At 51.4% G+C, this 20,924-nt stretch overlaps 1 protein-coding gene across 1 annotated transcript in view; it reads left to right on the top strand.

Moving 5' to 3' along the window:
• The window catches only part of IQGAP1 (IQ motif containing GTPase activating protein 1), a 46,420-nt gene that overhangs the window by 8,152 nt on the left and 17,344 nt on the right, over nt 1–20,924 (top strand). Inside the window, exons 3-16 of the mRNA XM_083474039.1 lie at nt 10,371–10,527; nt 11,080–11,157; nt 11,469–11,545; nt 12,377–12,444; nt 12,829–12,942; nt 13,292–13,470; nt 14,637–14,727; nt 15,175–15,338; nt 15,772–15,856; nt 16,668–16,831; nt 17,576–17,736; nt 18,239–18,363; nt 19,515–19,678; nt 20,489–20,579. Of these exons, the coding sequence (XP_083330165.1) occupies nt 10,371–10,527; nt 11,080–11,157; nt 11,469–11,545; nt 12,377–12,444; nt 12,829–12,942; nt 13,292–13,470; nt 14,637–14,727; nt 15,175–15,338; nt 15,772–15,856; nt 16,668–16,831; nt 17,576–17,736; nt 18,239–18,363; nt 19,515–19,678; nt 20,489–20,579 (1,718 nt within the window). The remainder of the gene's footprint in view (nt 1–10,370; nt 10,528–11,079; nt 11,158–11,468; nt 11,546–12,376; nt 12,445–12,828; nt 12,943–13,291; nt 13,471–14,636; nt 14,728–15,174; nt 15,339–15,771; nt 15,857–16,667; nt 16,832–17,575; nt 17,737–18,238; nt 18,364–19,514; nt 19,679–20,488; nt 20,580–20,924) is intronic.

Raw genomic sequence — 20,924 nt, 5'->3', positions numbered from 1 at the left:
GAGGGACGACAGCCTTATTTTGTGGATGACCTTCTGTTCCTTTGGGGAATAGACTTGGCATGTACAGAACTGCTGGCAAATAAACAGCCAATTCCAGTTTGCTGCTGTTGCAGTTTGAGGCTTAAGTTCCTAGAATCCTCACAGTCTGAAGAGACTGTCTGGGCGGCTGGCGATGGTGCAGGATGTCCTCGACTTCATCATCCTTGGTCAGAGGGCGCTGTCCGGGAAGGTGACCTCTAAGGAAATGAATCTGCCACCTTCCAGCTGCTCCTGGACAGTCCATGCCTCCAGGAAGAACTATTGCATAATATATGCATATTATTTGTATGCTGCGTTTTCATAGTTAAAACTATGTACAAGGTGATTTACATGAATAAAACCCACATAATTACAAACGTAATAAAAGTAGTCATAAACAATAAGACCATCAAAAGTACACAACCCATTTAAACAATTTTCATGTAAGTCCTAATAAGATCTAAAATAGACAGTTTTTTCTTCTTTTATCTATTTTTACTTTTTCTCTTTTTCCTTTTCTCCTTTTTATCTTCGTTCTTTTTCTTTTTTCTAATTTTCTTTTTCATTTTTTAGTACATGTTTTTTCCCTTCCTTGTTATTTTTACAATTGTTTTCTTTTTGTATGTATGTAATAAACCACTGAGCCTAGGGCTTGCTGATCAGAAGGTCGGTGGTTTGAATCCCTGCGACGGGGTGAGCTCCCGTTGCTCGGTCCCAGCTCCTGCCAACCTAGCAGTTCGAAAGCACGTCAAAGTGCAAGTAAATAAATAGGTACCACTCTGGAGGGAAGGTAAACGTCGTTTCTGTGCGCTGCTCTGGTTTCGCCAGAAGCGGCTTGGTCATGCAGGCCACATGACCCGGAAAACCTGTCTGCGGACAAACGCCGGCTCCCTTGACCAGTAAAGCGAGATGAGCGCCGCAACCCCAGAGTTGTTCGCGACTGGACTTAACTGTCAGGGGTCCATAACCTTTTAATATGTATATTGCAAATAAAATTCTTTAACCCCCCCCCAACAACCCCCCCCCCAAACAGTACCCACAACCCAATGGTTAGCCGTAGTTCCTTCTCCTTGTAATTTGAGCCCATGCTGGCCCTGTTCTGGTGCAACCTATGTCATAAGGGATGAAGGCCAGCTCAGTTGATTCAGCCTTTTACTTTTCAGCTTTTGGGACATGCAAGGTTTCCACTGCGCCATTCAGAAATTCTAAGCTTGTTCCCATTTTTAAATCCTCTCTCTACAGCGTGATAGATAAAAGCAACTCCTGTGTGGAGGCACCAGGCCCTTCCATCGCCTGAAATGCTGCTCTCTGCTTCCATGGCCAGGGTTGGGAGGGAGGTGAGCTGGGTTGTGTGTGCCATATTCATTCATATACTTCATTAATATCTCAGATGTACCAGCAGGAGCCTACAAAGCAATTTTTTTAAGCTTCTGTAATTTTTTCTTTGAATTGCTGTGGACAGGTGCTTATCAGTGTGCCGTACTTCTGCCCAGAGGTGCTGCACTTCTGCCCAGAGTTCCTCATTTTCTGGCTTGGCAGCCTCTTCCTTTCTCTAGCATACTTGGCACGATAGACACCGCCAGCCTGCTGCAGATTCCTTTTGTCCCCCTTTCCAATCTCACAGGGCTTCTCAGTGGTCCTTTTCCGAGACAGCAAAGTGGAGACCAGTAAATGGTAAAGTACTACTGCCAGGTTTGGTACTGTGATAACCGTCCCCTTAGCCCTAGTCTTTCTTCTTTTTTAAAGCCCACTTTTGCTTGGGCGTGGAACAGCAGGTGCTTCCCCCCATGGGGCACTCTTGCCCTTCTCCTTCATAGAGAGGTTGCTGCTTGCCTGAACAGGATGAAGTTGAGATGGAAGGAAGCACAGACCAATTTCTTGGCTTCTTGGCCTTTTTACGGGGGGGGGGGGACACTTCCATCTTCCTTGCCACCTGGGTTTGCAGCTTTACTCTCTTAGTTTATAAACTGTCTGTAAAACTCTCAGTGCATTGATGTCACGGGCTCTCTGGGAAGTGGGGACAGGGATGGCTGCCCCCCCACCTCAATGCCTCTTCCCTGAACTTCCCTTGAATTCATAGAATTATAGAGTTGGAAGGGAGCGTGAGGATCATCTAGTCCGACCCACTGCAATGCAGGGATATGCAGCTGTCCCATATGGGGATCAAACCTGTGACCTTGGTGTTATCAGCACCATGCTCTAACCAACAGCTATCTAGATTCAAGCCCCTCCTCTCTGTGTAAAGGTAAAGGGTAAAGGGACCCCTGACCATAAGGCCCAGTTGTGGCCAACTCTGGGGTTGCGGCACTCATCTCGCTTTATTGGCCGAGGGAGCTGGCGTACAGCTTCTGGGTCATGTGGCCAGCATGACTAAGCCGCTTCTGGCGAAACCAGAGCAGCGCACGGAAACGCCGTTTACCTTCCCGCCGGAGTGGTACCTATTTATCTACTTGCACTTTGACGTGCTTTCAAACTGCTAGGTTGGCAGGAGCAGGGACCGAGCAACGGGAGCTCACCCCGCCGCGGGGATTCAAACCGCCGACCTTTTGTTCGGCAAGTCCTAGGCTCTGTGCTTTAACCCGCGTCCCTCCTCTCTGTGTAGCTGGGAGTCAAATGGCTGGGGCGTCTCCTGGGGGCCGATACTTCTGCCTTGGCTAGCATTTGCCTCCTTGTGCCTTCCTGGTTCCTCTGCCTCTGACTGCCTGTATCCTGCTGCTGCTCTTTGCAACACCCACCATCAAGACTGGATAAATCCCAGCAACTATCTAAATTAGGCAGCTGGTCCCCATCCCCCCCCACCCCGAATCTAAAACCTGATGCTGGTCCTTAGCCATTTTTCCAGCTCTGAGCCCCAGCCCTGCGTGCCTGGGGGATCCTGGGAGGCTTTGCAGTCTTATGCCCTCCAAGTTACTTGCTAGGGACTTGTAGATGCTTGACAGTCGGGAGTTTTCAGCAGGTGCCTGGGCTTGTTATCGGTGGGGGAGGATCCTGCGTTTTGGCAGCTGACAACAATGGGGCTCCACACACCTGGCAAGGATCCTCCCAGATGTGCCGTTGGAGATTCTGAAGCAGCAGCAGCAGCGTGCCCAGGCTGATCCTTTTCTTCAGCTGCCGAAGGAGGGTGTTGTCTTCTCTTTCTCCTCGCACTTTGACTTGCTGTGTGAAGGCTGGCCGTGCGCACCAGTGTGGGCGAGCCAAGTGTGTCAGGAGGATTCAGGCCACATTGACGCAGAAAAGGGATCTCCCAATTCCCCACTCCCAGCTGCTTGAGCGCTGGCCTGGTGTTGCAACCACTGACCCTCAGTCAGCCTTTGGAACAAAGCACTCGCTGCTTGCCTGAACAGGCCCTGTGGTGTGGGAACTAGACCTTGAGGCCTTCAGGGCAGAGATCCTGGCTTTCTTTCAAGCACAGCCCATGAAGGCCCCTTTGTGAGTACCGAGTGAGGACAAAACACCTCTTGGAAGAGGAAGTAACGTTTCCCCCCCGACATGCGTCTTGCACAAGAGAGCCACTCGCAGCAGGGTTTGCACCATGTCTTCTAGGTAGGAGACTGTCACCTTCCTCCCACCGCTGGGTTCAGTTTCAGGCTCTGCTTTGGTTCTGGGCTTCTTCAGGGCCTGGTGAGCAGTGGCTCATTTGGCCTTTGGAGTCCTTGCCCCTCTCTCTTCTCCCCTACCCCAGCTCTGGTCCACCCAGAGTTCTCGGTAACCGCAAAGCCTGTTGGTGTTCCACCTCCTCTGAAAAAATTATTTATGTCGGGGTAAGAACCTGTTGTGGCCCTTGGAGTGCCCTTGGTCACCAAAGTCCCTGGCCATGATGGCTCTGTGTAATGGCATAATGCCTTAGGCCAGTCCCCCCACCTTTCTTGTTGAAAACAAATACAGTGGTACCTCAGGTTACATACGCTTCAGGTTACAGACTCCGCTAACCCAGAAATAGTGTTTCAGATTAAGAACTTTGCTTCAGGATGAGAACAGAAATTGTGCTCTGGTGGTGCGGTGGCAGCAGGAGGCCCCATTAGCTAAAGTGGTGCTTCAGGTTAAGAACAGTTTCAGGTTAAGTACGGACCTCCGGAACTAATTAAATACTTAACCTGAGATACCACTGTATTGACAGGGTTGGCTGCAGTCAGAGGTGGGCTCTTTGGTTGCCTGCCCAGTCAAGCTCAGCTTCCTGGCGGGACAGCGGGACAGCTCTCCAGCTGAGGCACAAAATACTGATAAAATACTGCATAAACATGACTTAAAAGAACCCAGCTGTAACAAAAATTTAGTAGTGGTTTAAAACGAAACGTTTCCAGCCTATAGTTCTCACCCAGATGGCACTCTGCTGCTTTCTGCTCTATGACCCTGCTCCTCTGCTTGACTGTTTTCCGCTTGTGACACTGGAGGTTCTTTGCAGTGTCAGGTTGGAGAAGGGAGGTGGACTCATTGTGGCCCACTGTGAATTGGAAGATGACCTTGGAAGAGGGCTTGGGCAAGGAGAAGATATTGCTGCCTGCTGCTACCGCTCTGCACAGATCACTGCAGCTGCCAAGCGGTCATAATGGCCCTGGGGCCCAAGAACCAGGTGGTGGGTTCTGCTGCTGTGCTGAGGGAGAGACCCCGCCATGCATTTTGAGAAGCTGGGTGCTGTGGTCTTCAGGGCAAGATATTTGGGATTGTGCTGGAGGGGAGGACTTTGCTCCCTTGAACGGCTGAGAGCTGCTTTGAATCTCACGTGTCTCTGGTTTTATGGCTGTGGTTTATTTTTTCCATTGCATGCTGCTTTGAATACATGTTGGGAAAATGGAATGATACGCAAAAAGCACTAGGAAGCCTCAGCTGAGGAAGCTTCCAGATGAGAGGCGCAGCTCTGGACTCGGGCCTATGGTTGCCTTCACTTCAGGGCTGGCCCAGTGGTGTGCTTGTGTCTGGAGTCCCAAGACAAAGGACCTCTTGGGGGGAGATCTGGGCAGAGAAGTGTTGATCTTTTGGGGGCCTCAGGGCCCCTCTAGCTGTTGTCAGACTCCAGCTCCCATTGCCCTGGATGGGGGCCTGGGAGGGCAACAGACCTGGCCAGTCACCCACAAGCAGATGGGCTGGTGGAGGTCAAGCGCCGGAGGAGTGAGAGGCCAGAGGAGGTCAAGGTCCAAGGCAGTAATGGAGGGCTGAAGGTGTCAAAGAGAGGCAGGGGTCATGATCCATGGCAGGCGCTGTAGAGAGAAGGAAGTAGAAGGGCAGCCCACCTGGCTGGCAGGGTTTTTTTAGGAGGTCAGTTGCCTCCCCAAAGGATGGGGCTGCAGTAGCTGCTCTCTAAGGCTGAGGCTGCTTGACCCCTCCCTCCTCCCCCCCCCCCGGGCAGCGGCCTCAGGGCAGGGGGATGGAGGCTGCCTCCTCCTTGCAGCTGATGAAGGTGGCTGGAACATCTCCCAGAACTACCTGGCGCTCCTCCTTCCTGCACCTAGTTTTCCCGCATGGGGAGGGCCCTTCAGGGGAGGCCAAACAAGTCGGACGGGTTTGCTTTGTTCTTCTTGCCCTTCAGAGGAAACTCCTTCCCACTCCCATTTTGTCCCTGCTGTGCTGACAGAGTTTTCTGGATTTGTTGGTTTTGATTATATGATGGGCCTTGATTACCGTTGCGGATGCCTTGCCTTCAATCTGTAGATCAAGGGTTGTGCCCCGTGCTAGTCTTCCTCTGAGTATGCTCGTTGAAATTAATGGGCACAGCTAACATAGGGCTGTGAATTTCAGTGGCACAACAACAACAAATAATAATAATAATAATAATAATAATAATAATAATAATAATAATAATAATAATAATAATAATAAAAAATTTATTATTTGTACCCCGCCCATCTGGCTGGGTTTCCCCAGCCACTCTGGGTGGCTTCCACAGAGACCAAAAATACACTAAAATGTCACACATTAAAAACTTCTCTGAACAGGGGTGCCTTAAGATGTCTTCTGAATGTCAGGTAGTTGTTTATCGCTTTGACAACCGATGGGAGGGCATTCCACAGGGCGGGCACCACTACCGAGAAGGCCCTCTGCCTGGTTCCCTGTAGCTTTGCTCCCAGCTCCTGCCAACCTAGCAGTTCGAAAGCATGCCAATGCAAGTAGATAAATAAGTACTGCTGTGGCGGGAAGGTAAACGGCGTTTCGGAGTGTTCTGGTTTCTGTCACTGTGTTCCGTTGCACCAGAAGTGGCTTAGTCATGCTGGCCACATGACCTGGAAAGCTGTCTGTGGACAAATGCCAGCTCCCTCGGCCTGAAAGCGAGATGAGCTCTCTAACCCCATAGTCGTCTTTGACTGGACTTAACCATCCAGGGGTCTTTTACTTTACCTTTTTTACAGCTCAGCTGCCTGTAGAAATGGGAATTCTCCTCCTGGTGCTGCTGACAGGTTCTTTTTCTGCACTTGGTGTCATCAGGCTCTTTTTAGATTATTTATATTATGATAACATATTAAATATGATATATTAAAAGTATCTCTAAGCTGTGTACAGAAAACTGAAGCAACTACAGTCAACTTAAACAAAATATTACAAAAAATACACAGTTACATGTAAAAACATATTAATGCAAAGTTTATAATATATGAATAAATCAATATCAATTCATTTTCCTTCTGACACATCCTCCTTCTCTGCCTTCAGCATCCAAACAAACTCTCAGCTCACCCACAAAATTCTCACAACGAGAAGGGTTCCTGGAAACAGTGAACCCTAGTCTCTCACTCTAAACTTGCTTTTTATGGGCAGGCTATATGCAGAAATTCTGGTTTTAGTATGCTGGCTGTTTGCCATTATAAACATGGGTGATGGGCAGGCCCAAGATGGATGGCTGCCCACAGCTTTGTCCCATTCGGCCGTCCCGTCTGATGAGAGAGCTTGGGGGATGTGCCCCCCCCCAGCATCTGACCTCCTCTTCTGCCTCAGAGAGTCCTTTGCTTCCCTTTGAGAGTCCCTCCTGCCCGGCTCCCCTTGGCAGGGCCGCTGTTTGCCCAGAGAGCACCCTTCTCTTGCTGCCTCCTTGGAGGCAGAGGGAGGAAGCAGTGCATGAGGCTCTCCTGAGAGTTCAGGAAGGCTTAGCCTTCTAAGGCAGCCCTGTTTAGGGAAGCTTTTAATGTTTGATGTATTACTGTATTTTAATATTTGGTTGGAAGCCACCCAGGGTGGCTGGGGAAGCCCAGCCAGATGGGCGGGGTATAAATAATAAATTATTATTATTATTATTATTATTATTATTATTATTATTATTAGCCACCTTCTCAACAGGTGCTGTTGGCATCCTGCACCAGAGACTGGTGGCTGAAATGGGGAGGGGTTTTCCGGGTGGGGCTGGGGCTGCCCAGAGCACCTGTTTGTCCTAGCTGGGGTGCATGAAAATGGGGGTGTTTCCTCAGAGTGGGCCCTTTTCCCCTGCAGTGTTAAGAACAGAAAACATCTTGCCTGAGCGCTGGTCTTTCCCAGAGCCCAGCTGCGTTGCTTGGCCTAACTCTGCCAGCACATTCAATGCCACAGCAGCCACAGCAGGCCTGGGTGTGGCCTGGGATGATGTCATGCTTTAAATTTGGTAGCAGTGCCTGCCTGCCTGCCTGCCTGAGCCGCTCACTGGAAAGTTTCTTTCGGTGGGTGTAGGAGGAAGAGGTTGGAACTGAGCAATCTGAGGATTTGGCCAGAGTTTCTGTGAAATGTTGCTTCGTCCTTGGAAAATAACTTTCCGTTTCAGGACTGCCTCCGGGTGGGCTGGATTCCTTTTCCTAGCTGTTTCTCCGTGTGAGTCTAGACAAGGCAGTTTCTCTCGCACAGATGCACCCTTTCCAGAGGTGTTTTTTAGAGGCAGCCTTCCGCTCCCCGTGCCCCCCCCCCAAAGCTAACTGAAAGGAAAGACCTGTGCAACAGAGGAAGGGGTGTGGCAGTAGCTGCCCCACTTTCGGAGCTCATGGGACTGTCGGGGTGGAACAGCAGGCCTTCCAGCCACACTTTCCTTTCTGCTCCTTTTCCTCCCAGAGGCTTTTGGTGGCTGCCTGGCTCAGAGGGCATTGGAGAGCTGGAGCCAGCCAGGACAGCCCACGAGCCTCTGGCTCGGAAAGTGGGGAAAGGGCCTTTCTGGAGGCTCCTAAAAATAGTTGTTCTCAAAGGTTTGCAAGAGTGTGCCAGCCCTTCCGGAGCCTGCTCAATCAACCCCCCACCCCACATCTGCCACCTGCACTTCCTGGGCTGCTTCTTCCAGTTCCCTGCAGTGCCCCACCCCCAAATTGTCTGTCCAGCTGCAAGCTTTGGAGGGCTCTCCTCCTCCTTTCATGGTGAAACATGTCTGGCTGGCGTGTTTGGGTATGTTGGGTTCTGCCTCTCTTCCCTCCTCCCTTCCTGAGCGTTGTAGACTTATTTGTCAGAGGCTTCAATGGCTGGTTTATTCCCCCCCCCCGCCACCCAGCCTGAGGAGTTGACGGTAGGAGGCAAGTGCCCCTGTCCCCCCACGGGCACATGCAGGTAGGGAAGCAGAGCCCTGGCCCAGAGGGAGGGAGGCAGGGAGGGCTGTGGGTCCCCCAGGGCTTCCACTCCACAGTTGGCCTGGGGAAGAGATGCCTCTGCTGGGGTCCTCATCAACGTTCCAAAACTTTCCCCACGTTAGGGCTGAGAAGGAGCTGAGGGTACCTGAGCTCCTGCGGCTCCCCCAGGCAGCTGCTAGTGGGGATCCAGCATGGATGGTTCAGGGAGGCCACAGCCCCCCCTGCAGAAGCCAGAGATTGGCTATTACAAAGGCAGCCGGGGCCCTTCATTCCCCTGCAAGAGACTTCCTTGTGGCTTAGACTCATTGCTCTATAGGAGACAGGAAGGGGCACAGTTGCACCCCCTCTTCTGGCATCATTTTACCCATGCAGAAAGCACCTGTGCCCACCTGCCCCACCATCTTGGAGGATGCCTTGTGGCTTGTTTTTGTAGCCCATAGATGGCCCTTGACTTACATTTCTTCTTTCGATGTTGCCTCAGACCCGGCTGGAGCAGGCCGTGAAGAGAGGGAGGGGTTGGGCAGCTGCCTTCCCTGGCAATAAACAGGAAGGGGGGTGAAGGAGAAAAGCACCCAGCAGAGGAGGAAGTGCAGAGCTGTGGTTTCTGGGAGAAAAAGGATGGGACCAGTTGTCGCTGGTTCAGCCAAAGTCACCCCCTGCAGATGCGGTAATCCTGCTGCTTCCTGAGTCACCCTTTGCTGTTTAGTATTCTGTAGTCGGAAGGAAGTTGTTGCCAAAGCAGCTCTGCCTGGAAGGTCTTTTCTCGGTCCTTTTGGAATTGAGGGGGCAGAACCTGAAGCTAGCTGGATTGTCTTCACTATGACAGCTTGAGGGAAGCCAGTGCAGCGACTGAAACATACTGTACAACCAACACCCCTGCGAGGAGGGCTGCTGCTGCTGCTGCTGCTGCTGCTGCTGCTCAGTCACTGGGCAAAGAGGCTGAGGGTCACCTCTGCTTATGCTCTGTGGGATGCTGTTCAGCTGTTGAAACCCAAGGTGGTGGACAATGTTCTCAAAGGAGTTTGCCTTGGCTAGGGCTAGGCGATATATTGTTCAAAACTGGTTTGAAGTCCATATCATGATATTATATTGTTTTCCTAGTTTTTGACCTGGATTCAATATGTTGTGTGTGTGTGTTATGCAAAAATCACAACATGGGAAAAACTGTGAAGCCAACCAGTGCATCTATATATCTCCATCCGTATTTCAGTCATTGTGATATATCAGAATATTGAGATGTTTAGCTGGTGGTATATCACAAAGTTGAAAACCAGATATCACCCAGCCCTACTGTTCACCTCTACATAGTTCCATCTTTATTTCAGACATCGTTATATATTGGTATATCACAATGTTTAACTGGTGGTATATCACAATGTTGAAAACCAGATATCGGCCAGCCTTAGCCTTGGTGCCTGCCAGCTTGATTCTTGGCCATCTTTACATATAACAGGTAGCTGGAGGGGACCACTTGGCTAGAAGGCCCAAGAGACCATTATTAATGGCGGTGCCTCCTTGTGAGAACCGGCAGTGGCAGGTGACTGACCAAGGAAGCCTCTGCAGGAGAGAGAGTTCCTTTCTGGGCCAGGTGCTCAAGCAGGTGCTTTGTCTGTGTGCAGGTCCAGATGCTCTTGGATGAGGGTGTTTCTGGGCTGGACTCCCAAGTGGGGTCAGGAATGCAGTTCCACAGCCCTTCCCCACCGCAGCTGATCTTATTAATTCCTTATGAGCCATCCTTGGTAGTTAATTCTTGAAAGGCAGGCATGCAAGCAAGCATAAAGAATAAAAAGCTAGAACTGGGTGGTCTCTTTCCCAACTCACGTCCTTCTCCCCCACACCTCCCGCTTGCAGGTGGATGGAGGCCTGCCTCAATGAAGAGTTGCCCCCCACAACGGAGCTGGAGGAGGGGCTCAGGAACGGGGTCTACCTGGCCAAGCTTGGAAACTTTTTCTCCCCCAAAGTGGTGTCTCTCAAGAAGATCTACGACCGGGAGCAGACCAGGTATAAGGTAGGCAAGCATTTTTCTTCTGTAATGAGGCATCTCGCGGGGGCAGAAATAAGCAATCGGCCCAACTGCAGCTGCTGGAAAGCCCAGAGCAGGATATATGAGAAGATGTGTCACAGTTGGTGTGCCCCAATTTTTATTTCATTTCCTAAAAATTGGTGCATGGCTTTTCACTAGCAATAAGAAAGTATGCAAATAGTCTCAGTTTCGTTTGTTGATCACAGAATGTCTTCCTTAGAGTATGGGATGCTTTCTGAAGGCCCTTGCAGCTACGGTGAGGCTCAGGCGGCAGCTTTTGCACAGAAATGTGTCAACACGACACCCACCCCCACCCCAAATCCCTGGCTTCTGGGGTGAAGGGGGCTGATCCACCTGAACACAGTCTGCCTGCGTGCATGATGCTTCTCCGTTGTTTTATTTATTTACTTATTACCTGCCCTTCACCCTAAGGTCTCAGGGCAGGTTACAATACTAAAACACAATACCAAAAGCAGTTTTAAAGAAACTTACACTGCACCTTCCTTCACATCTCCCGCTTTTTCCTCTGCGTTTCAGGCTACGGGCCTCCACTTCCGGCATACAGACAACGTGATTCAGTGGCTGAATGCAATGGCAGAGATTGGCCTCCCCAAGGTAACTTTGCCTGGACTGGGAACAGAAGGAGTCTTTGAAGGTGGGGGGTGGGGTGTTGGCAGAAGAAATAGGCACATGGGAACCAAGAGTGGAGCACTCCAAACCACTTTACATCTTCACTCCAGGTTCTTGGCATAGTCGTCATGTTTCTCCCTCCTGCCAACTCTTCCTTGCTGCAGAGTGCCCCCTCTCTTCTCCCTGTTCCCCTCTCCCCACAAAAGGACTGAGCTTGTGGGCACAGTGGAGTGAGCTCTGTTTTGCTCTGCCAAGCATGTGGAGGAATCAGTGAGCCTTTTTCTCTTTGCATTCAGATTTTTTACCCAGAAACAACAGACATCTATGACCGGAAGAACATGCCACGCTGCATCTACTGCATTCACGCACTCAGGTAATCACACAGAGGGGCGCAGGTGAGGCGATACAACACATGATGTTTTGAGGCTGGAAGAAACATCCTTGCCTGTCTGCCCCTTTCTCTTTCTCTCTGTCTCTTAGAAAGGTAACAGGCACCAACAGTCTGCTTCCCAGCAGAATCAGTCAATTCTCACTTTCCTTGCTTTGTTGGCAAGGAAATGCATTCTTTTCAACTGCCTACTTAAACCCCATCTGGGTTTACATTATGTTTGTTGATTCTATCAAAAATTAAACCATGCACCCATAGTTCCTGCCTGGAAAACTGAACATGCTAACGCTAACAGTATACAGTATTAGTTTCTAGGGTGGCCAGAAAAGAAATTAAACTTTTTCTGCCTCGGTCCTGAATCGGTTGTGCTAACATCAGCATGGATGGGTGATTAATCCTGCCCCCTACAGAACAATCCCCCCCCCCCGTTTCTGTCACGGTGAGAAGCTATTTATTCTTGGGAATTTAGGGAGTCTCCCTGCTTCTAATTTGCCCTGTTCTGGCAGGGGGAGATCTTCTATGTGCAGAAGACTTAAGGGCAAGAGGCAACTTGAATCTAAAAGTCGTAAGAGGAAGAGATCCCAAAAATTTCCTTCAAACAGCATTTCTGTGGCTTCTCCTTTAATCTCCCCCAGGGGTTATTATTATTATTTTATTATTTATTGAATTTGTATTCCACCCTTCATCTGAAGATCTCAGGAGGTTCATAGCATAAAAGCAGTACAAAAACTCAAAATGCATAATAGAAGCAAGAGAAAGAACAAACCAAACCAACCCCCTCACCCCACTGCCTGATCGTCCTTTATTTTCCCTCAGTTTGTACCTGTTCAAGTTGGGATTGGCCCCGCAGATTCAAGACCTGTATGGCAAAGTGGACTTCACAGGTGAGGGGAGCTCCTGCCTTCCTGTCCTTGAGTCGGTCATGGAGGAAGTAGCTCGAGTTTTTGTTTTTAGAAAGGGCACCGTCTGACTGTTGGGTTGGACAGCAGAGCCTCCCTTTGCTTTCTGCTAAAGATCAAACCCCAGACTTGGACCAGGCCTTGCCTTCTTGAGTAGGGGCCTTCCCAGGTGCTATCTCCTCCACCAGTGGCTGGACCTGTCACTGGGATTTGTGGATGGCAGGGGGGAAGGAGATGGGGAAATAACTGGCTGCCTTTTTGTTGAACCCTTGGCTGGCTGGCTGCCTGCCTTTACCAGGTGTTTTCAAAAGGGCATATGGGCATATCCTGGGGCTCACCTGCTGGTCCTTTTCCATTGTGCTATTCCAGAGGAGGAAATCAGCAACATGAGGCTCGAGCTGGAGAAGTATGGGATTCAGATGCCTGCCTTTGGAAAGATTGGTGGGATTTTGGCCAACGAGCTCTCTGTGGATGAAGCAGCACGTAAGGGGAAATGGGTTTCACCCTTTTCGGGTTGGTCGCATGAGATAGAGCATTGCCATGGAGACATAATCTATTGGAAGAATTAAATATGATGGAAGGGATTCAGTCTGTAAAAGTGGCAGAGATTTTATATCACGCAGGGCCTGGAGGTTGCCTTCTGAGATGAGCACCTGTTTTGCAGCCACGGGTGCTTGCCAGTGTTGTGCTGCCAGAGCTCCTGTTCTCTGCCCAAGTGCCCACGTTCTCCTCCCAAGAAAAGGAAGGGGCTTGGGCTTGTGGGGTTGGGTTGCTCATTGAGCCATCTCCAGGACTGTGACTGAGCAGAGCCTGTGCCTGGTGTTCCCTCCAGTGCACGCGGCTGTGATTGCAATCAACGACGCCATCGACCGCCAGATTCCTGTTGAAACGTTTGCGGCAATGAGGAACCCCAATGCCATGTTGGTGAATCTGGAAGAGCCCCTCGCGCCCACCTACCAGAGCACCCTGTACCAGGCGAAGCGGGACAAGACAGAAAATGCACGGAACAAGGTAGAGTTTATTTTGTATACCGCCGAATGACCCAAACCTCTATGAGGTTTGCACGTGGCACTTTCTGCTCCGTATTGTGGAAGTGCTTAGACCTGCAGCTGGAGAGATTGCTTTGATGGCTTCGACCCACAGCTGCCTCAGGGTAGAGCAGGCTTGCCACAAGGTGATAGCTCTGTCTTGTGGGGAGGAAAGGCTTGCCGTGCCCTGCTCTTCTCTCGCACCTCTCCAGGGCATGTGCTTGAATGAGCGCAGTGCCAGAACCTGCCAATGCACATGCCACATTATGCTTTTGAATTAAAATGGGAAAAGTCTCTTTGCCTAGGAATCGGGACTTGCATGGAACTTGGCAGGAAAGTGACCTAAGCTGAATTTCTTTCTGTCTGTCTGTCTGCAAACCAGACTGTGATAGTTAACACACAGCTTTTCCTATAAAGCTCAAAGCAGTAAGGAAAGTGTGATTAAATTGTTACTCTCCCCAGGCCACCCCCCCCCTAAGCCACATGCCTCCCCAGTCCAGTTTACTCTCCTTGAGTGTTTTTGTGTGGTAGGATGTGCACTTGATGTCTGGCAATGCAAATTCTAGGTTTGTGTAGTAACTAGCCTACTGTGAACTGTGCAGAGGTGAAATTTGCATCAGTTGCTCCACCCACTTTTGCCTCTGGCCCTGTGCGCTGCTGGTATGTGGCCTCTGGAAGATTGCCCAGATAGGAATGCTCCCTTCAGTTTAGAAATGCTCCCTGACACTGCAGTAAATTGATTGAATACACGTTTGCAGCGTTGGGATGCAGCTCTGAAAGCTGGCATTGCCTTGCAGCCACGTGTCTTGCACAAGATGCTTCAGTCATTTCTTGCTAGTTGTTTGGGAATGTGCCTCTGGCAGCGCTGCTTGGTCCGGGAGGAGGATTGGGGGGGGGGGACAGGGAATGTTCCCTTTCATTGCAGGAACTCGGTGTTGAGTCTCCAAGCACCTTCCTGCTTTTGGGCAGTGGGGAGGAAGGCCTAGAGGCCCTTGCAGCAGTGTCTCCACGTGGGTCTAGTGCATCCGCCAGCCCATTTAGCCCTATGCCAGCACCTCCCAGCTTGGGAAGCTTTTGCCGCCCCGCCCCCCAGGCAGCTCTAAGGAGGTGCTCCTGTCCTGACTGCTGTTTTCTCCCTTCTTCCTTCAGATTGCCTCTGAGGATATGGAAAGGGAAAGGGACGTGTATGAAGAGCTGCTGACTCAAGCAGAGATCCAGGGCAACGTCAACAAAGTCAACAGTAAGCCCATCAGCCCCATCCTAGCACTCCTGGCTTCTTTATGAGACACTCTTTGCTCAAGAAGCTCCTTTAGGAAGCAGAAAATCCCATCTCTGGATGCCCACCCAAAAAAATACTACACCCCTCCCCAAAAACTATGCTCCAACACCATCCTTCTATGTGGGCTCCATTTGCCTCATGAATGTGCCTGAGATGCTGAACTAGAGACTTAGCTGGGAGCCAGCAGCAGGATGGGGGAGGCAAAGTGCCAGGAGAGACCATCCTCTGTCCATATTGCCACTCCCTCCCCCACTGGCTTCTAGAACCTTCTGTTGTGCTCTGGGACATCTCAGGCATGGGGAGCATTTGGGGTTCTGCATGGGGTGGTGGAGGTGAAGAAGCCCTCCTGAGGAGGCCTACGCAAGGCCAGCTCCCTCTAGCTTTCCTTCTCTTTCTCTCTCTCCTCAGCCCACTCGGCCTTGTCCAAGATCGACCTGATTCTGGACCAAGGAGACGCTGCCGCATTGTACGCTGTCCTGTCATCGGCAGCCTTGGGTCTCCGGGGGCTGCGGCCGGAGAATAGCGACTGGTACCTGAAGCAGCTTCTGAGGGACAAGCAGCAGAAGCTGGAGGTAGGGGAGCCAGCGGGTGGGTGGTCCTGACGCCTGGCTCACAAGGAGCTCCTTCCGCTGGTGTGCATTTGGCACCCAGGATGTCTTAAGGACCAACAACACAGACCCCGTGAATACATGGTGGCCCTGAGCAACTATTAAGTTTTTGTTCAGCATTGGCCACTGGCTTCCTAATCTGGTTGGCCTGACCTATTCTTGGTCTCTTCTCCAAGAGCAAACTTCTTGTTCTGCTTTGAGATACTGCCCAGCTGCTTCTCTCCATGTTTGGCCAAGCGCTGGGAATTGTGGGAGGCGTTGCACAGAATGCTGCTGCTGCCTCCTCCACGTTCCCGGTCATGAATAAGGGGGTCAGCGGAAAGGAAATAAAGGGAGGTTCTGGATCTGCTGGGGATGTTGGAGGCAGTGCAGACAAGTCTACTCTTTTCCCTCTCAGGCCGGCAGAGCTGGGCCCTTGCAGAAGGAGGAGCTGCAGGCCGGGGTGGACGTGGCAAACGGCATGGCTCAGCAGTACCAGCAGAGTAAGTTCTCCTCCGTGGGGCCCCTGCAGTTTGGGTTTTGCAGCTGGACAGGGCAGGCCTTTCTTGTGCTTTAGCTGGAAAGCAAGTCCTCTATTCACCCCTCCTTCCTCCCTTCCTGCAGGTTCTGAGGGGTGTCTGGGCAGGGGGCTGAACTCCCACCCAGTTTTCTTGTGACTGCTGTGAGAGCAACCTCCCCAGCTTCACTTTTCCTTCCATTAAGAGCACGCCATCTCACTCTTTCTTTCTTTCTTAATCCCCTCCTCATCTTTTTCTACCTTCATTTGTTTAATGTGTCTGTGGCTGACACACCCTTCCATTTCCCCTCCCCTGTGGCCCAGGTGCCCTTGAGCATCTTTCCCTTGGGATGTGCTGGCACTGCTGGGTGGGGTCAAGTCCTTCCCTCCCACTACCTCACTCCCTTAGGGAAGAACCTCAGGTGAAGCATTGTTCCTGTTGTGAAAAAAGCAGTCCTGCAGCCCCAAAGGAACCTGTTGCCTTGGGCTCTGCTGTGGTTGAAGTGGACAGTTTCCCTGTGAGGGGAAGGCATGGTGCTTTGCTGCCTGCTGCTTAAAGCAGCCAGATCTCCTTGTTCACCTCTGTCCATTTGGAAGAGGAAGAAGCAGGTCAGCCTGGCATCCTCCCTAGGAGTTGTTCTCGGGGGCCAGCAATCTGCCATCGCTGTTATTCTTCTTGGTGCACCTGGCTTGCTCCTGGCAAAGGGGGGTGCCTCCCTGCTGGTATGCCCAGCAGCCTCCAGGGGAGCAAAAGCTTCAGCCTCTCACCTTTCCTTCCTCTCTCCTTGGGCTCCCAGGATTGGCAGCTGTGGGGAGGATCAACACAGCCATCCGCAATGGCCTCGCTGAGAAGACAGTGGTGGAACTGATGAACCCCGAGGCCCAGCTGCCTCCAGTCTATCCGTTTGCTGCTGAGCTGTACCAGAAGGAACTGGCCACCTTGCAGCAGCAGAGTCCGGACGTAAGTCCCTTGAAGGCTTTTGCTGATGGTTTGCTTTTAAGTTGCCCTTGTGAGACGTTGTTTGGGCATTCCTGCCAGGGCTGTGTGCATCCGTGAGAAATACATGTTTCCCTATTGCATGTGTATGCAGTGTTGAACATGACCTTTGCAGGATGTGGGATGTGAACTTGACAAGAAGCTCTTCCAGGAGCTGCATGTGCAAGCATGCCGGCCACTCTGCCTCCCAGGGGCACCTTCATCCTTCTCTCCTCCTGCAGCATCGCTGGGACTTCATGCTGGGATGAGCATTTGGGGAAGGTGGAACAAGCTGTGCTTGGCTCTGGGCGGGGGGCGGGAGGCTTCTTGGCTGGCTGGCTGAACTTGGCGGGGCGGGGGGTGCTGAGGTTTTCTCCTACCATTTGCTTCTGAAATACCTCTGGTATTTTTGCCGATATGGTCTGGGCTTTTTCCTCTTGTCCATGTCTACTTAATTTACACAAGTAGATCCCTCCAAGTCAGGCTTTTAGTCCGGCCTTCCAGGGATATTGCAGAATGCTTCTTTTGCTCAGAGAGAGGAAGAAATGATAAGAACCTTGAAATTGTTGACCCGGACCCAGATCTCTCCCTCCCCCCCCCCCGGACATTCTGCCAGTGGAGTTTAGCCAGTACCATCACCCCTGAAGCCATGCAGTCCTGGCTTCCCTTCCCAGGCTCCCTTTCCCCACTTTGTGTGGTCAGCATGGTCCTCTTTCTCTGTCTCCTCAGGGTCACCTCACACACCCAGAACTGTCGGTGGCTGTGGAGATGCTCTCTTCAGTGGCCCTCATCAACCGAGCTCTGGACTCCGGGGATGTCAACATGGTCTGGAAGCAGCTGAGCAGCTCAGTGACGGGTCTGACAAATGTCGAGGATGAAAACTCCCAGAGGTCAGACCCCCACCCCACTCCACAACACACCCACCAGCCTTTCTCTCTTGAGAACGGCCAAGTGCTGCTGCTACAGCAGCAGCTCAAGATGGCCGAAATGGGACCTGTTAGGCCCTCTGGCATCGTGACCCAGAGTCCTCTGAGTCCCAAGTGGGGATGGACCGGAGGGCCCAACAGCACCTCCAATGGCCAGTAGGAAGGAAGGGACAAGTGGTTTCCGGGAAGTGGGGTAGAAATAGTGATTGGACAGTTCAGGTCTGCGAGAGCCCCTTTTGAGGCTCTGGCTTTTGGACCCTCAGGGTTAGGCCAGGGGAGCAGGACTTGAAGGGTTTCCTGCAGGCAAACCCCTTTGCATTCATGTGCTCCAGATCATTGCCACTGGGAATGGTGCCTTTTGCGCAGGCCTTCCGCTTCCTTCCTCTCCTGTGGCCTTGCCTGCGTCTTCATGTTTTGTTCTCTCAGCGGCCAGCCCCTTGACGTGTGCTGTCTTGACTCTCGGCAGATACATTGAGGACTTGCTGAAGCTGAAGAGTCAGGCACGGAGCGAAGGGGCCGAGTTCGTCACCTGGAATGACATCCAGTCGTGCGTTGACCGGGTGAACGTGGCAGTGCATGAAGAGCATGAGCGTAAGTGGCTCTCGGGGTGTGGAAACTTCCCGGGGAGACACCCTTCTTGCCCAGGCCTCCATCCAAGCCCCATCAGGGCTAGTTGGTGGCTTGGGATCCGAAAGTCCTGCATTGGTCCTGTTGGTGCCATGACTGGGTGGACAGGACTTCTTAGTGAGCCTGAGATCACTGGTGAGATCAAGGCGCCATTCCGGGAATGGATGTGAAGGCAGCAAAGCACAGAAGGGGATATTCAGAGGTGGAGTGTGTGTCTTTTGCGTGGCCAATAGGTAGTTCAATTGGTGGCCACGCAAGGCAGTTTTCTAGCCCAGACTGTCATAGGTTAGTCAGGTGGTTGCTTTATCTATAAAAGTATCAGATCAACAGGAAGTTGTGGGCTGAAAATAACACGGTGCAACCCCAAACAAACACTTGGGATGCTAACCAGGCAAGACAGCATGCCAGGATGTGCTGTTGAAAGTCTGGCCCATCTTGTCTTCCCTGTGCACTCGACCTCTGTTAGGGCGAGGTCAGTGTCTCCCTTGAGGGAGGAGACGGTGCTCCCCCTCCTCAGGGGCAGGAGAATGGGAGGACCTTCAGCCCGGGAACGTCAGCAAGGGCGAAGTGGGTCTCATCAGAGGGAGGCAGCTCCTCCAGGGTCCAGCATCTCTTGTGTTCCGCAGGTGCTTCTGTTGCTCTGAGGAACAACATGCTAGCTGCCTTGAACTCAGCCGGTCCTGTTAGGGTTTTTATGGCTGGTGTATGGTTTTTACAACGTCTTCTATAGCTCTATAAATTCATATTTAGGGCTAGTATATGACTTTTGTAATTTGTTTTATATTTTAATACTGCATGAAAGCCACATTGGGAAAGTGGTTTCCCTAAAGGGTGGCATATAAGCCTTTAGAGGGAATAAACGGCAAAGTCAGCCCTCCCTGCCTGCTCCCCTCTGTGGGCTCTTCCAGTCAACCCTGGCTGCTCCCTCAGCCCTTTCAGTAAACTGGGGAGGGCTTTCCCCTTCCTTTCCTGGCCTCGTCCTCAGGTGCCTGGCCTAACAGTTGCAGTGTGTGGGCCAGCAGAGAGCAGGAGCAGAAGGTCTACCGGGTGGTGCCTCATGTGCCCCTAGGGATCCCCCTGCCTTCATCCTTTCCTTTCTGTCCTGTTTACTCCAGGGATCTTGGCAATTGGGCTCATCAATGAGGCTTTGGACGAAGGAGATGCGAGGAAGACCTTGCAGGCGCTGCAGATTCCTGCAGCAAAGCTGGAGGGGGTCACCCCCAAAGTAGCACAGCATTACCAAGATGTGCTGCTCCGCACCAAGAGGGAGAAAGCTCAGGTGTGTTGGGCATCCCTCCCTGCATCCAGGGGTGGGGAGGTTTTCACTGTCTGACTGCTCCGCTGGGAGTGTTCCACAGCCCCATACTTTAGCAGGGCCAGGCCAGATAACCTGGGCCATCCTTTGGCGCCCAGGGAGGATGGCAGTGATGCTTTTGTTGGATCTCAGGGGCCTTTGAGTGGCCTCCTGTCTGTGCACTGACAAGGTGTGCAACTTCTGCTGCAGCTTTGGGGTCCTCGTTGGAATGATATTGGTATGGAATGTTGATGTTTATTAATAGCATTGCTTGTCCCCAGCCCCCTTTATGTTCATGAGCTTCTGTTGAGTCTCGTTTGGCCCATCAGGAAAATTTCTGGTTCTCTGAGGGCAGGGACCCGGCCAATCTCCTTTCACCCACTTAGAGCAAGGGGTAGCCAATATGGTGCCCTCAGGATACTGTTGGACTCCAACTTCCATCAGCCCTTGCCAGCAAAGCCGATGGTCAGGGATGATGGCAGGAGCTGCCACCATCCCTTTCGAAGAGAGACTATTTCACTCTTCATCAGTGCTTCGTTTGAGGCAAGCTGGACTGGGTGCCATTTAGCTAAATGGATTTTAGTTTAAAACTGAGCCAGTCTGCAGGTGGAGACAAATGTTGCTTTGCACGCCAGTCATCTAGTATGTCTAAATTGGACTGGCTGAGACTGGGGTAGGCTGGGAAGATTGAGAGGCAAAGCAGGCCTTTTGCCCCTCCCCTGGGTATGGTATCCTCTCTTCTGTTTGGCTCCAGGTTCTTGGCTGGGGATGAACCTTGCTTTGCTTTGCTTTCAGGAAACTCGGGATGAAACGGCTGTCCTCTGGCTGGATGAAATCCAGGGGGGTGTTCTCCAGTCAAACAGGGACACAGAGGAAGCCCAGCGCTGTGAGTCTCCCTGTCGTCTTTTCAGCGGTTTTTTTTTTTTGGGGGGGAGGGGGCTGCCAATCTCTGTTCCCATCTAAAGATGCAACCATGCCAGTAGGGTGGGAAGCAGGTTCTGTTTGTTTGAACACTGGCATTTCTCTTGGTCACGCTTCCCAGAAACCTGCTTCCTAATACCCAACTGGCATTAGGGTCATTTTAGCCCTAGGGGTCAAGGATGTCTCTGTTTCGTCTCTTGGGAGGTTGCAGGTCTTAAGTCAGTAGCCTGAGACCTCCTTGTAAAATGGCCAGTGTTCACTGTGGTGTATAATAATAATAATTAATAATAATAATAATAATAATTTAATA

This window comes from Podarcis liolepis (assembly GCF_965112155.1).
Source record: "Podarcis liolepis genome assembly, chromosome: 14".
NCBI lineage: Eukaryota > Metazoa > Chordata > Lepidosauria > Squamata > Lacertidae > Podarcis > Podarcis liolepis.
The sequence above is the reverse complement of the archived record's forward strand: the minus strand, read 5'-3'. Positions and strand labels throughout refer to the sequence as shown.